Source organism: Hypanus sabinus, chromosome 2 (assembly GCF_030144855.1).
Source record: "Hypanus sabinus isolate sHypSab1 chromosome 2, sHypSab1.hap1, whole genome shotgun sequence".
In the NCBI taxonomy this organism is placed as follows: domain Eukaryota; kingdom Metazoa; phylum Chordata; class Chondrichthyes; order Myliobatiformes; family Dasyatidae; genus Hypanus; species Hypanus sabinus.
The window spans coordinates 96,918,926-96,934,563 of record NC_082707.1 but is presented as its reverse complement, the minus strand read 5'-3'; the positions used below and the strand labels follow the sequence as shown (position 1 = coordinate 96,934,563).

Sequence of the window (15,638 nt, the reverse complement as noted above, 5' to 3'; positions counted from 1 at the left end):
CAATTTGCAGTAGCTAATCAACTTGCCGACCCAAGTTGCCACAGAGAGAATGTGCCAACTCCATATTGAAGTCCATGGTCAGGAGACTTTATAAGTACCAGGTTGGACACTGGTTCTTTTGATGAGCACAGAACTAATGGCTCTTCAGAATTTTCCTTGCATTCCCACACGTAAATTCTACCTCAGACCAGCTGTAGAAATTGTTCACGTGTTTTGAAAGATAAGTTGCTCCACCAAGGTCAATGAGCAATGAAGTATTCCAAGGTGACTAAGTGGCAAGACTCCTCGATTAGAATGCTGGCAATTATTGGCTATGAAATTCACTCTGCAGCATTAACATCCCTGTTTGCAGAAGAATTCAACCCATCAGGTTTTCCCCTATTTTGTTAATGGGTATTTCTCCTTCCAGGCGAACATCACTGAAGTTGAAGTTTGCATTCCGGCTAAACTCCACAATTCCCTGATTGGTGCAAAGGGCCGTTTTGTCCGCTCCATCATGGAGGAGTGTGGAGGTGTACACATCCACTTTCCCACTGAAGGTTCAGGGAGTGACACAGTAACCATCAGAGGCCCTACCGAGGAGGTTGACAAGGCCAAGAAGCAGCTCATTCACCTGGCTGAGGAGAAGGTAACTCAGTGACTGTTGGAGCCTTTTTGTAGATCTGGCTACTGAAGTGTGTTCTCAAAGGGAGAAAAATCTTGTGAGTTTTGTGCTCCCCCTCCTGCAAGGAGCAGCAGTTCCCATCCAGTGCTCAGACAGAAGGTTGTCTGCTAAATACCACTTGAACTTTGGCCCCTCAAACTTGGTTGCGAATGCAGGACTGTACTTGGTTATATCTGTTGACCTTTAGATGAGATGTTAAACTTGATCCTATCTCATCATTATATGCTAAGTAAGAGGGAGCAAACTGCTCCCATTAATTTATTCCACACACTTTGAAGCGCTCTCTTCCTGCTCCTCCTGTTTTTTTTTGCTCTCGGGTCAACATTTAGCACACTCTTCTAACTTTATGCATCTTATGCACAGCAAATCAAGAACTATACCTGTGAGCTGCGAGCCAAGCCAGAGTACCACAAGTTTCTAATTGGACGGGGTGGAGCCAACATCCGTAAGGTGCGGGATAACACAGGAGCTCGGATCATATTCCCTATGGCAGATGACAAGGAGCAAGAGCTAATCACTATTGTTGGGACTGAGGAAGCTGTCAAAGATGCTCAAAAGGAACTGGAAGTTCTCATTAAAAGCCTGGTACGGTTTGTTGCCTTATATAAATAATTGCAGTTTCATTCAGTGACATGTACATGAGTGAGCTGGTGTCTTTTAGGATGAAAACAACAGTCAATCAAAGTGATCATTTTCTGGTTGTGATACTTGACTGTGGAAGCTGGGTTATGGACCATCTCTGCTAGGGCCTGTTCTTCCGCCACCTTCTCAGATGAGATTTTGATTCCATGGATTAGCCCACGATTGCTGAAGCCAATTTTAATATTAAATCTGGGGCTACTGAGCTCTTGACTCTCGGTCTACAAAATGCTGGGTTGACGCCACTGAGCTATTGAGTGAGCCTGCTTGGGCATTGGAAAGGGAGAACCTCCCACCCTGTGAGAAAAGGGAAAGTGCAGAGTACGGAGAAGCCTTGTAAGAATAATGTGAAGGAAGCTTCAGTGCCTTAACAAAGCTGAACAGCTTTGACTTGTCTGCATTGTTCAAATACTGATTGAATGCAAGACTATGTTGAGTTTATCTACAGTCTGGAGTGATGTAAATGTTTTGTCCGTTTTTTCACCTGTTTTTGTAATGCGCATTTCAAAACTGAAATTTACTGCTTCTTAAGCTTGTCGCAGATTGCAGCAAAATTTGGCCTGTCTGTTGGTCATGGGAGCCGAGGCTCCTCACTATTGTTTCCTTTTTCAGGAAGAAGTTGTAGAAGACGAAATGATTGTTGACCCCAAACACCACCGGTATTTTGTGATTCGCCGTGGGCAGGTTTTGCGGGATATTGCGGATGAGTATGGTGGTGTGATGGTCAGCTTTCCTCGTACTGGGACCCAGAGTGACAAAGTGACACTGAAGGGGGCCAAAGATTGTGTCGAGGCCGCCAAGAAACGCATGCAGGAGATTATTGAAGATCTGGTATGAGGCAATTGAACATTATTCTAGTCCTGGCTGTAGATTTGTGCAATATCCTCTTCCGTAGCAATGTAATCATTTGGTACCTGAGCGGAGTACATGAAATTGGTAGATAGCACATTGTTTAGACGCTCAGACCATGCTGTAGACTTTATTAAGAGATGTTTTGGAATTGAACAGGAGAGGATCTTCCTCTACAGTAACTCAATATGTGTGTTAAGAAAAACTGACCCTCTCTGCTGTGTTGAATACTTGGTTTATAGAGCCATCAAGTCATCATTTTCTGGAGACTCCAGATGAACGGGAAGTTACTCAGTACAACTCAAGGGTGCTTTCCCAGAATGCAAATCGGCAAAACCACATCGGTTTGCTGGGCATTTAGTTTTGCAGCTGTGTGATATATAGCTGCTTCAGATCTGATTTTTATCAGTGTGTGTTGTGGTGGTCAAGCATGAGACCAACCTGATTCATTTCATTATCAATGTTTTTTTTTCCTCTAATGAATATAACTGACTAGAAATCTGTCATTGGGGACCCATGCAATTAAAAGCTTAGCAATGTCCTTGTGCTGGTCCTCAGACCAAGCACCATCTCAGCCTGTGCGTTTCATTCATACACACAGCCACTCTTAATAAAGTGGCTGATTATGACTCAGTGCCTGTTTTGGTAGTTCTGTGACTTCCAAACCTCTTCTCAAATCTTTTTCTTTTGGCTTCCCATCTTTCTTTGCTTCATTACATGAGAAGAAGAAAATGGCTGATCTAGTGGCTCCCATCACCCTCTGGTACACCAGCCTTTCAGATGTTATCCATCTCACCTTTTCCAGAAATTCACCTGCCTCCAATACCTCCCCTTAGGGTTTTTATTAGTGCTGACATTGTTTAAAGAATGTATTTTCTCTGGGTGACTTGTACTTGTTTTAATGTAGGAAGCTCAGGTAACCGTTGAGTGCGTAATTCCACAGAAGTTCCACCGGGTGGTGATGGGTGCCAAAGGGTTGAAGGTGCAGCAGATTACCAAGGACCACAATGTGCAGATTAAATTCCCCGAACGTGAGGAGACCCCAGGTATGTTGTGGGCAATAATAATTAACAGAACCGCATTTAACCTTAACAAGCATCTTGCCACAAATCTGACTCTGGCACACCTTGAACTGTGATGAGAGACATGCAGGTATGTTGTTCCAATTCATGTACCAACACACTTTGATTTCACTCTTGTCGATGCCTCACAGTATTATAACTTCCCAGTGAGATTAAAGTGTCATGGTGAAATGAGGCCTTGTTGAGTTTAAAGGAAGGCAAACAGTTGGAGTTGCTGTATAGGTGGTTGACAGATTATTAGAGTTTTCCTGGTAATTGAAGATTTCTAGCTTTAAAAGTGAATAACAAGTCCCATTCAGTCCAACTTGTCTGACTTGTGGATGAATAAGCTGCCCAAATTGTAAACTGAAAAGTCTGTGTGTAAGTACATTCATTCCTATGAACAGCAGAACTAGTTCCGGTCTCTCACTTTTTGTAATTGCTCTTTTATCTTTTGCCTTTCATTTCAGTACTTTGGGGGTACAGTTACTATGTCAAGTATCTTTTGTGTATTTCCAACATGGACAAAGTCATCTTGGGGAGGTATTTTTATATAAAAAAAAATAGAACCCGTTTGTAACTTGGGATGCCCTATATTTCGTACTCCCCTTAGCTAGTATGCCTGGTGTTTGTATAGTGGAGAAGAAATATTGGTGCCAAGATTGGACATTCTTACAAAATAGCACAAAAATAAGTCCTTGAAGACCAAGACAAGCTAATACTTTCAAACATAAATGCCCCATAATGAGTAAATTAGTTTTGTCACAACCTGCTCAGTGACATGCCCTTGATGTCCAGCTCTCATGTTCTGCACATTGTATGGCTTTTGACACATTAGTATTAACAGTTGGCTCGTGCATTTCCTCTACAGATGGGAAGTTTAATACAAACCTGCAGAGCTTTGTAACCATTGGGTTCTATTTAACAAATTGTTTCAGACCTTGTTTTCCAAAATTGGACATGTGAAGGTATGTTGAGGGCTAGTTGTCCATAATGCATGTATTATTTTGGAGGACCCTTGGTAGTACTGAGCTTTTTTCATCTTGGATCTGTAATTTTTAAAACACAAGTGAGGTGGGGTAACAATCCTCCAGTTCTGCTTGCAGTGAAATGCAGTTCTTAGGAGTAGATCTTGGAAGGTGGGTACTACTTGTTATAACTTGGTGGCTGTCATATTGCTAAAGAGCATTCAGTTTACTTTTGTTTACCACTACTCCTACATTTCCTTCTTCTCCTCTCCATTCACTGAAATCTATTCATGTAAAACAAAGTCATCTTCACCTATCGACAGCATACTTGTTCCTGGTACTTTAAAAATTGAAGTGTTTATACTATTTTCTGTAACCTTGCCCACTCTTTAAGTTCAACCCATCTGGGATCTTGTGATCCTCCAGATAATTGTCTTTGTGCGTCCTCTTCTCACTTCTGTCGTGATAGTAACCAATGAAATACTTTGCATTGAAACCCTTCAAGTTGCCTCAAAGCCAAAACTTTGGCCAACTGTCCAAGTGGCTCTGTTTAAGCACCTACCTGATCATCTTCCCAGGGTAGCTCACATGTCTTTGACAGACATTCTTCTTTCTCCTTCCTCACAGTAGCTGAGCAGCAAGTTCATGAGAATGGAGAGACTGATGGTGAAGTTAAAGAGCTTACTCCCTCTGTGCCCCGGAAAAACGACATCATTCTAATTTCTGGGCGGAAGGAACGGTGTGAGGCAGCCAGAGATGCTTTGCTGGTAAGTTGGGAAGGAAAGGGGGGGGGGGGGTGGGGGGATGTGATGTGAGCTACAATGATAGCATTAAACCATAAGAAAACATCAGGTCTGCGTGTGAAAGAGGGATCAGAATTAGTGGTTGAAGGACCCAATTCATAGATTTAACAAGCTGTGCAGCACAAACAGAGATCTTTGGCCCACTCTAAATTTGTGCTAACCACCAAGCATCCATTTGCACCAATTCCACTTTTCTTCTCTCGATCCCATCAATATGGGTGAATGAGCCTGTTCATACAGTACAGAATATAAATGATCCTTCAGCCTGTGCTGATGGTCAATCATCCACACTACGCCGGATAAATCTGTAACCGAAGCTTTTTCTCTTCGTTTTTACCCTCCGTCCACACAAAATGGCGTTTTCGTCCCCTGAAACCGGGGCTTTTCGGAAACGCTTTCCAGGGTGGGTATTTTTGAAAACGCTGTCAGACGACAGTGCGCCATTTCATTGTTTTCCTGAACGCAACCTAACAATTTCAGAGCAGACGGCAACAAGACTGAAGCCGGAAGAGTTAGAAATGTACTCACCAAATACTTTGACCCATAACTTACTGAATAAATAAGTATACTGTACTCACTTTGCCCTGTTTTCTGTCCTTGCTCGTATGAAGGTGGCTTACCTTTTTATGCAAGTTCTTCTCTGACAATAGATACGTAACAGCCTAATGTAACATTGTGTGGAAATGCAAGATAACACTGATGCAGACATGTTTTACACATTTAACAAGGTGCTTTATTAATGGAACAGAGTTGGTCAGTTTTTCAATGTTCATCGTCAGCCGGGTCATACAGTCCGTGAACTCCCTGTCGGTTGCCTCCGTATGCTTCAGAACTTGTTTTCTACTTTTAAATCTTCCTGCGCGAGAGCCAACAGCTATCCGTCATTTAAGTTTTTCTTGTCTGTAACTGAACAAACACGCACTCTCTTTCACAGAGAGATTCAACACCAAGCATGTTGCTTGTTTTTGGTAGATGTGTCCTGCGCATGCACATTTGGAGGCGATTTAATGAAATCTCCATTTCAATGTGGATGGAGATATTTTTAAAAACGCATAGTGTGGACACCTATCATTTTTACGCGAAACCGGCGTTTTCAAAATTATCCAGTCTAGTATGGATGTAGCCTCAGACTCACACTTTAATCTTTTATCCCCCCCCCCCCCCAATATTCTTATCAACAGTTTCTACCACTTACCTACCCAAAAGGAGCAGATTAACAGCCAATTAACCTACCAACCCGCATGCTTGCGGGATGTGGGAGGAGAGCAGATCACCTTGAAGGAAATCAGTCACAAGGAAAAGGGAAAATGTGCAAACTTGTAAAGATCTGAGATGAGGATTGAACGTGTTGGAGCTGTGAGCCAGTGCTATTGTTCTGCCCAGTCCTCTTTGATCCAAATTGGTTTTAGCTTGAAGCAAAGTTGAAGTGCATTTGAAACCAGAGGTGATCCACTTGTAGAATCAGGTGTATTTTTGGAAAAGTTATGTGTTTTAGAAACAGTGAATGTGCATTTTTCTGTTGACACCAATAGCAATTTCTAGCTGTAGACTTCAGGCTTGAGGCTCTCCTTTGATTATTTTAGGCACTGGTTCCTGTCACTATCGAAGTAGAGGTGCCCTTTGATTTGCATCGTTACATCATTGGTCAAAAGGGAAGTGGCATACGCAAGATGATGGAGGAGTATGAGGTAAGAATGTGAAGTTTCATATCCAGTTTTGGTCTCCTCTGATCCATGAGTACCCTGTTACTTCTTGCAGAGTAATTACTAATAAAGCTGCCCCACCCTACATTTGTTCTCCCTCATGAGTGCTCTGCCAGCCACTTGTTTCCTTACTGCTTGCTGTGGTAGTTCAAAACATCCCATTTTCTCTAGTTGCTCCCTTCCAAGCCAATGCCTCTCTGCAGTAGCTTGCACAAGTTGTAGAGATACAGGTTCAGTAGGCTGTAAGGCCTGTGTCAGCCATCTTCATTAATACATCCTTTTTAAAAAAAAATATTTTTTCCTCATTCTCGTCACCTTTGATTTCACCACCTACATACAAAGGGCCAATTGTTAACTTATTTTGAAATAGTTCAAGAAGATCTGGTCGTCATTGGTATTAATGACTGCTATTATCTTGTATTTTTATATTGGCAGTGGTAGCTTCTCCCCGAGATCAGTCAATCTTTGTTTAGAATGAACTGATAGCACCTCCATTGCACTAAACGAAATGCCCCCTCCATTTTTAAGTTCAGTGAGCAGACTTTTTTGGTTAAATTTGTCAACTTTTTTTCTTTAAATTCAGGTGAACATTGCTGTTCCTCCTCCTGAGGACCAGTCTGATATAATTAAAATCACTGGGCTGGCTTCTCACTTGGAACGAGCTCGAGAGGGGCTAAGTGACCGGGTGAAGGAGCTACAGATGGAGCAGGAGGATCGGGTAAGCTGGTTTGAATGCCAGGCAATTGATCCACTTCAGGATGTCTGAATTAGAGATCGTCCAGAGTAAACTAGCATCATCTAAAGTTGCCATTGTCCAGCCTAAACTAGTGCCTTTCATGTAATCCAGATAACCTGGCATGGTTTGTTATAGATTACAATGGTGGGGTGAATTGTGACAACTTCAATAGGATCTTGATTATCCTGAGATTTCACTGAAACAGTAGGTTTGTAAAACTAACGTGAGCAGTGTTTTGGAGATGACCTGAGAATTTTGTGGCTGTGAATTGTACTTGACTGAGGCAGGAACTATTAAGATTCAGTTTATCTTTGATACTGGGGTTGAAGTAGTTCAAGCAGAACTTATTCAGGGCATTGAAAGTTGATGTACACTTAAGTTCAAAGTTTAATTATCATTCAACCGTACATGAATACAACCAAACGAAACAGCATTCCTCTGGGACCAGGTGCAACATACATTACCAACAGCACACAGTACAAATAGCACATGGTTACTATTTTAAAAAAATATACAGTTATAAAGGGAAAAAAGATCAAATAATATAGCCCAAGTCCCTGAGTGTCATGACTATAGTCCTGGTCCAGCTTGTTCGTCCACTGAGTGAACACCAGAGGGCAGCACGAACAGGACAGGCCAACCCCCCAACCCAGTACGGATTCCAGCATGCTCTAGGGGCTCTTCCACATCAGCTCAGTGTCTCCTCTCCTGGGCGGCTCCAACAGCTGAGACCGTAGCTTCAGCCTGGTCCTTCCTGCAGTCGAGGCAATGCAGCTCCCCCTCCCCCAGTTGAACCGGACTTGCAATATACTGCAATGTCCAACAGGGTCTTGCAATCCCAATAAAAACATCCAAGACAATCACTCACACCAACATGGCATAATAGTACACAGGAAGTCCACAAAGTTCAGCTCCATCACCACCGAGCAGCTCGCTGATGGGATAGTCCTGCACTCCATGATGTTCTTGGTATCTAGCAGTGACTTGTACTGTTTATATTATTTTTTTTAAAAGGCATATAAGATGAACAAATACACCTTTGGGTCCAGAGTGACCGTTGCATCCAAGTGCGTGGCATCTTAATAAAACTAACTTTGTGGTATAGTTACTCCAGGCCCTATCATTTTTAAATGGATAGTTTGTCTGTATGGGTATCATTAGGCTTGTTCCTAGTAAATTGAGGAAAATTACTACCTCCTGATCGGAGGTGCACACACTTCCTCAAACAGTTGGCTGCTCTTTGAAATGGCAGTTGTAGATGCTGGTCCCGGATTGAAGTTGGCGTGTGGAGATGGAGATGAGCTGGTTCTGTGGGCGTCCAGTGTCACTTAAGTTGTAAGTTTGCCTGACTTGTTCTCCTTTCTCTCTTACCACCCTCAAAGGCTCTGAGGAGTTTCAAGTTGACAATCTCTGTGGACCCACGCTATCACCCAAAGATTATCGGAAGGAAGGGTGCGGTTATTACCCAGATTCGCATTGATCATGATGTGAATGTGCAGTTCCCTGACAAGAATGATGAAAATCAGGTACAGGGTCTTCCTGATCCTAAATTAGTACCTTCAAGTCAATACGTGTATTTTAGGCAGGCAGGTTTTTGGATTGGTGGGGGGGGGTTAAAGGTCAAAGATAGGAGAATGGGATCCGCTATGTTTGAATGGTGAAGTAGAGCTGGTGTGCAGAACATCGTGGTCTTTTACCTTGAGGTAAGTGTTGCCACTCGGATGATGGGTGACATTTTCCTGGACTGGAGGCCAACTGTGTGCATTTGAAGAAGTTGGGTCAGTAAATGAAGAAAGAAATGGAAGCATACACCCAAGGTTGGAGATTTGTGTACCATGTATATGGGGTTGATGTGTTGTTTTGAACCTACATACTAATTTTTTCTTTGATATTAATGTGGGACAGAGTGTGATGGCCCATTTCTGCCTGTTTTAGTGCAAAAATACAATGCTGGTAATGCCTTAGCTTTTGGTAGTCTGGTAGTCACAAGGTGTGTTTGACCTAAATGTTAACTTCCTCTTCCCACAGTTGCTTTTAACCTGCTTAGTATTTCCAGTATTTTCTGCTTCGTTTTTGCTAGCACATGTAGTTTTTCTTCTTTAGGTAGCTTCTTCAGGTATGTGATTAGCAAAAAAAAATAGTTAAGACCAAAATTGGACCATTGAAGACAGAAACGGGTGAATTTATTATGGGGAACAAGGAAAATGGCAGATGAGTTGAACAAGTACTTTGGATCTGTCTTCACTAGGGAAGACACAAACATCTCCCAGATGTAATAGTGGTCAAAGGAACTAGGGTAAAGGATGAACTGAAGGAAATTTATATTGGGCAAGAAACGGTATTAGATACACTGAGTCTGAAGGCTGATAAGTCCCCGGGACCTGATGGTCTGCATCCCAGGGTACTTAAAGAGGTGGCTCTAGAAATCGTGGAGGCATTGGTAATCATTTTCCAATGTTCTATAGATTCAGGATCAGTTCCTGTGGATTGGAGGGTGGCTAATGTTGTCCCACTTTTCAAGAAAGGAGGGAGAGAGAAAACGGAATTATAGACCGGTTAGCCTGATGTCAGTGGTGGGAAAGATGCTAGAGTCAATTATAAAAGATGAAATTATGACACATTTGGATAGCAGTAGAAGAATCAGTCCAAGTCAGTATGGATTTATGAAGGGAAAATCATGCTTGACTAATCTTCTGGAGTTTTTTGAGGATGTAACTATGAAAATGGACAAGGGAGAGCCAGTGGATGTAGTGTACCTGGACTTCCAGAAAGCTTTTGATAAAGTCCCACAGAGGAGATTAGTGGGCAAAATTAGGGCACATGGTATTGGGGGCAGAGTACTGACATAGATTGAAAATTGGCTGGCTGACAGGAAATGAAGAGTAGTGATTAACGGGTCCCTTTTGGAATGGCAGGCTGACCAGTGGGGTACCGCAAGGTTCGGTGCTGGGACTGCAGCTGTTTACAATATACATTAATGATTTAGATGAAGGGATTAAAAGTAACATTAGCAAATTTGCTGATGACACAAAGCTGGGTGGCAGTGTCAAATGTCAGGAAGATGTTATGAGAATGCAGGGTGACTTGGACAGGTTGGGTGAGTGGGCAAATGTATGGCAGATGCAGTTTAATGTGGATAAATGTGAGGTTATCCACTTTGGTGGCAAGAACAGGAAGGCAGATTACTATCTAAATGGAGTCAAGTTAGGAAAAGGGGAAGTACAACGAGATCTAGGTGTTATTGTACATCAGTCAATGAAAGCAAGCATGCAGGTACAGCAAGCAGTGAAGAAAGCTAATGGCATGCTGGCCTTTATAACAAGAGGAATTGAGTATAGGAGTAAAGAGGTCCTTCAGCAGCTGTACAGGGCCCTGGTGAGACCCCACCTGGAGTATTGTGTGCAGTTTTGGTCTCCAAATTTGAGGAAAGACATTCTTGCTTTTGAGGGAGTGCAGCGTAGGTTCACAAGGTTAATTCCCGGAATGGTGGGACTGTTATATGTTAAAAGATTGGAGCGATTGGGCTCGTATACACTGGAATTTAGAAGGATGAGAGGGGATCTGATTGAGACATATAAGATTATTAAGGGATTCGACACACTGGAGGCAGGAAGCATGTTCCCGCTAATGGGTGAGTCCAGAACGAGAGGCCACAGTTTAAGAATAAGGGGTAGGCCATTTAGAACAGAGATGCGGAAAAACTTTTTCACGCAGAGAGTGGTGGATATGTGGAATGCTGTGCCCCAGAAGGCAGTGGAGGCCAAGTCTCTGGATGCATTCAAGAGAGAGTTAGATAGAGCTCTTATAGATAGCGGGGTCAAGGGATATGGGGAGAAGGCAGGAATGGGGTACTGATTGTGTATGATCAGCCATGATCACAGTGAATGGCGGTGCTGGCTAGAAGGGCCGAATGGCCTACTCCTGCACCTATTGTCTATTCTCTTGCTGAGGTTGGGTACTACAGCTCTCTGAAGGTACCCTCTGTCAGAAACCTTTGTGGTGATAGTGTTAGCCAAGGCAACCTGCTTTGTGGCAATGCACAAACAAAGCCAGTCTATTCCATCTAACCTGGATCCATTCCTCTGCTTCAGGATCAGATAACGATCACTGGCTACGAGAAAAACGCAGCAGCTGCAAAGGAAGCCATCATGAAAATAGTTTGTGAGCTGGAGGAAATGATTTCTGAGGATATTACTCTCAACCACAAAGTTCACGCTCGTATTATTGGTGCTCGTGGGAAAGCCATCCGCAAGATCATGGAGGACTACAAGGTGAGATGCTCTTTCTGTGTCCAACATCCGATGCTTTCGTGCCAGAGTAAAGGGCAGTAGTGAGGGGGTGCCTGAGAGATCAAGAATGAAAGCACGGGAGCGCCAAGCAGAACCTGCTTTGAACCAGGTATTGTGAGAAAATAAAATAGGTCCTAGAATAGCGGGTAAGAAACTAGTGTTGATCATTTTCTACCAGTACATTACAACACAAATTTTCATTTAAAATTATTGAGCTCATGTACTAAAATAAACTAGTTGCCTTTTAAATATTGAGTACCTCTAGGTTTAGCTGAAAATTAATTTCCAAGTTACCCAAACCTGGACTGGTCATGTTAACAATTGATGATCTAGCTTGGTGTTACTCTGAGATCACAGGCACCCAGTTGAAGACCCCTGGGAAGGTGGGTGTTCTTGTACAATGCAGTAATAGAATAATGGGATAGTTGGGGAAGAGGGGTATTGAATGAAGATCAGGAAATTTACAAATTGGATGGATGTTAAAATGGGCCCTTGAGGGAAATAGACCATTGGGAAACTGGCAGCAGAATCTCTATCTGCTTAAAACTTGGTTTCATTCTGTACGAATGCTCTTTGCCCTTTAAACTTCACTTGCAGCTTCACCAGGATTGTTCCTGCCTGAACTTTGTAAGTAAATGTCATGTACTTCTGCAGGTTGACATCCGTTTCCCTCAGTCTGGGGCAGAGGACCTGGACCGTGTCACTGTGACTGGTCTTCCTGAGAACGTGGATGAGGCTATTGACCATCTCTTAAATCTGGAGGAGGAATATGTAAGAGCACTTGTCAGTCTATGAATACACACAGTACCCTCTTTTTTTGTAAACAGTGGAGGTTTTAATTACTCTTCTAAGGTATAGAAGCCAGACTTAGTGCCTAGATCCTAGAACAAGTCTTTAACTGTTTTGCGTCCCAAGCTTGAAGGAAATTCCAAATACTCAAAATTTAGACTGAAACAGTTAAAGGCTTGTTTAAAAAGCCATGAGATAATATTTAGATCGTACTTGGAATATTGTATTCAATTCATAATGAGAAGAATGTGGACACCTTAGAGAGGTTTACCAGCATGCTGCCTGGATTAGAGAGTGCATCCTATGAGGATAGGTTGGGCAAGCTGAGGGTTTTCTCTTTGGAGTGAAGGAGAATGAGAGGTGACTTAAAAGAGGTGTATAAGGTGGTAAGAGGCTTGGATTGAGTGGGTATTCAGACTTTTCCCCAGGGTGGAAATGGTTAATTTGAGGAGACACGATTTTAAGATGTCAGATGTAAGTTTTTGTACACAAACTGGTGGGTGAGTGGAACATCCTGCCAGGGGTAGTGGTAGAGGAAGATGAATTCGGAACATTTATGGATGATGGAGAAAAGGAGGGGTTGTAGGAGGGAAGGGTTAAATTGATCTTGAATAGGTTAAAAGGTCAGCATCACATTATGGGCTGAAGGGCCTGTACTATGCTGTAATATGTTGTATAATGATTCCCTCCGTTTAGACCTTTCTTGACTGAGCACCTAATGACATTGTTCAGTGTCAAATTTTGCTTGTATCTGCTTGTATGAAATGTTTCTATGGGACATTTTTGCCATATTAAAATAACTTTGTAAATCCAATAGCTCAAGGATAAGTGGACTGGTTATGAATTATATAGATTGCCTGCTAAATTGAGGTCTGTGTCAATGGGATAAGGCAAGTGGAAAGCAGTCTTGCTGCAGCCCCGAGCCATGCTAAGTGGATTAAGTTGTTAAGTTCTAGTATTATTTGTAAGGCTGCTTTTTAAAATTTTTTAACCAACGTCAGTCAGTCAGCAGTTGCTGTCTGATTGAAGGGATTTGCCATTCAGCTGTTCACTTGCTATGTTCTTAAAGGGAAACAAAAAATATTGTAAACACTAGGTAGATCAAGCTAAAAGGGAAGCAGGATTAACCATTAAATATTTCCAGCACTTTCCTTCATTTCTTGTGTGTTTCTGGCATCTGCAGGTTTTGACTTCTGAAATGTTCTGTCTCCACAGATGTCAGATGTAGTTGAGAATGAGGCGTTGCAGGCTTATATGAAGCCAGCATCTCGCGTGGATGAACCAAAGACCTCCTCTAGGGGCTTTGTGGTCAGAGATGCCCCATGGACTAGCAGCACGGAAAAGGTAAAGAACGTTGGCAGCTCTTTTGTGATCGTGGTCCAGTTGGTCCGTGTAGGAGGATGGCCTCATGGGGGAGCTTGAGGGGAGTGTAGCGTCAGCCTTGGTGCACACTCTCTGATGGCGCGTTATTCTGTGGTTGACCTCTAACCTGGGAGTGCTGCCTTGAAAGAATCATTTTGCCCCTCAAACCTGTCCTTCCTTTCAATGTGATCAATACTGAACTGACCTAGTCCTTCACTCTTCTGCTGCTGCTCTGTGGTCCTTTTTCTAAAGTACCTGCTTCAAAGTAATCTAGGCTCCACAATCCTTCTGGGACAGATGAATGTCGAGATTCGACACCCGCAGAAAAAATTTCAATAACTTTCTAGGGGGTGCTTTCTATAATTTTTTTCTTTTGACTCTTCATTTGTGATACTCTTGTCTGCATGTTAGTTCAAGCACGACAAATCTGTTCACACAACAGAAAATTATTGGACTGTTAGTTTATAAGGGCTTCGTTTGAAGGTTCCACTTGGTAGGCTGCTCTGGAAGGTTAGATCGCATGTGTTACGTACCCCGTAACTGGGTCACTTACTAGCAAAGTTAGAGAGGTCCTTTGAAGTCTGATGGTACTATTTTTAACAGTATTTATTAGTAAAAATACACAAAAATAATATCAATGCAAACCTACAGATACTATACATCGTCAATACTAAATCTAAAAGTGCGGGTATAATAATAATCAATAAGAAATAAGCTCTATCGTTGTCTAGGGGATAATGTATTGTCCGATGGAAATATAAAAGTCACTCAGTTCATGCAGGCTGCAGCCTTTGGTTGGAGTCGAGAGAGATTTTTAGAAACTTGCCAATTCCTTTTATGATTTCGATCCGTTGGAGTCTTGTTGATGTGGCCGTTCACTTGTGGCCTCTCCTTTAGCTAAAGCCGTTCTTCCATGGTAAGGCCCCAATTCCCAGGCAAGGGAAGGACGCACACGAGCCCCCCACCGGCTGTCGCTATTAAACACTGTCACGGGATTTCTAGCGTTTCTCCTGGCGCGTCTAAAGGGGTTGTTCCCCAGACCCTCTTTTATCCTTACTCACGGGGTCTCAGATATCAATCAGGTATCAACCAGCCCACTCTGGTCGTCCCCTGAGGGCTTCAATGAATAGTACAGTACTCAGTACACAATTCTATCTCCAAGAGACAATAGCCGTTATCAGGGGTTTTTGTTTCGCTGAGGCCAGGACACATTCCAAACCTTGAAGATTCTGCGTGTCTCTCTCTCATTTCCTGGGTCCCAGACCCGAATTAATAGCGATCTTGCAATTCTCAAAAAGGAGGGGGCGACTTTGTACCCTTCCGCCCCTCAGAGTTGTGGCACATTCGTAACACATGGGATCCAGGGAGAGCTGGCTAATAAGAATACACAATTAATTTGAGGTAGAAAGCAGAGGTAGAAGTTTGTTTCACGGGCTGGTGGCCTGTGTCTAGTGGTGTGTCTCAGGGTTTGATGTTGGACTCATTCCTGCCATCTGTATCAACAATGCAGATAAGAATGTACAAGGCACGGTTAGTAAATTTGCAAATGGACTGTAAAGAAAGTTGCCACAAATTATGGGGGAATCTTGGTTAGATAAGTAAGGGGTCAAGGAGGAGAAAGGATGGGGCATCTTGGTTAGCTTAGGCTGAAGGGCCTGTTTCTTTGCTGTACAACTCTGACATGAAGTACATCCTGTTTGTGTCCAAGTGCGAACGTTCTTCCTCGGTTCCCTTCCTGTCCCAGACCTACACTTTGCCGGTCTGCAGGAGGTTTT

General features: G+C 42.8%; 1 protein-coding gene across 2 annotated transcripts in view; it reads left to right on the top strand.

The window, feature by feature from the left end:
- The window catches only part of hdlbpa (high density lipoprotein binding protein a), a 51,435-nt gene that overhangs the window by 32,396 nt on the left and 3,401 nt on the right, over positions 1–15,638 (top strand). For both annotated transcript variants that reach the window (XM_059950919.1, XM_059950928.1), the window contains 11 exons: positions 410–628; positions 1,028–1,249; positions 1,916–2,134; positions 3,060–3,198; positions 4,809–4,948; positions 6,568–6,672; positions 7,271–7,405; positions 8,806–8,949; positions 11,515–11,694; positions 12,367–12,483; positions 13,717–13,845. In XM_059950919.1, the coding sequence (XP_059806902.1) occupies positions 410–628; positions 1,028–1,249; positions 1,916–2,134; positions 3,060–3,198; positions 4,809–4,948; positions 6,568–6,672; positions 7,271–7,405; positions 8,806–8,949; positions 11,515–11,694; positions 12,367–12,483; positions 13,717–13,845 (1,749 nt within the window). The remainder of the gene's footprint in view (positions 1–409; positions 629–1,027; positions 1,250–1,915; positions 2,135–3,059; positions 3,199–4,808; positions 4,949–6,567; positions 6,673–7,270; positions 7,406–8,805; positions 8,950–11,514; positions 11,695–12,366; positions 12,484–13,716; positions 13,846–15,638) is intronic.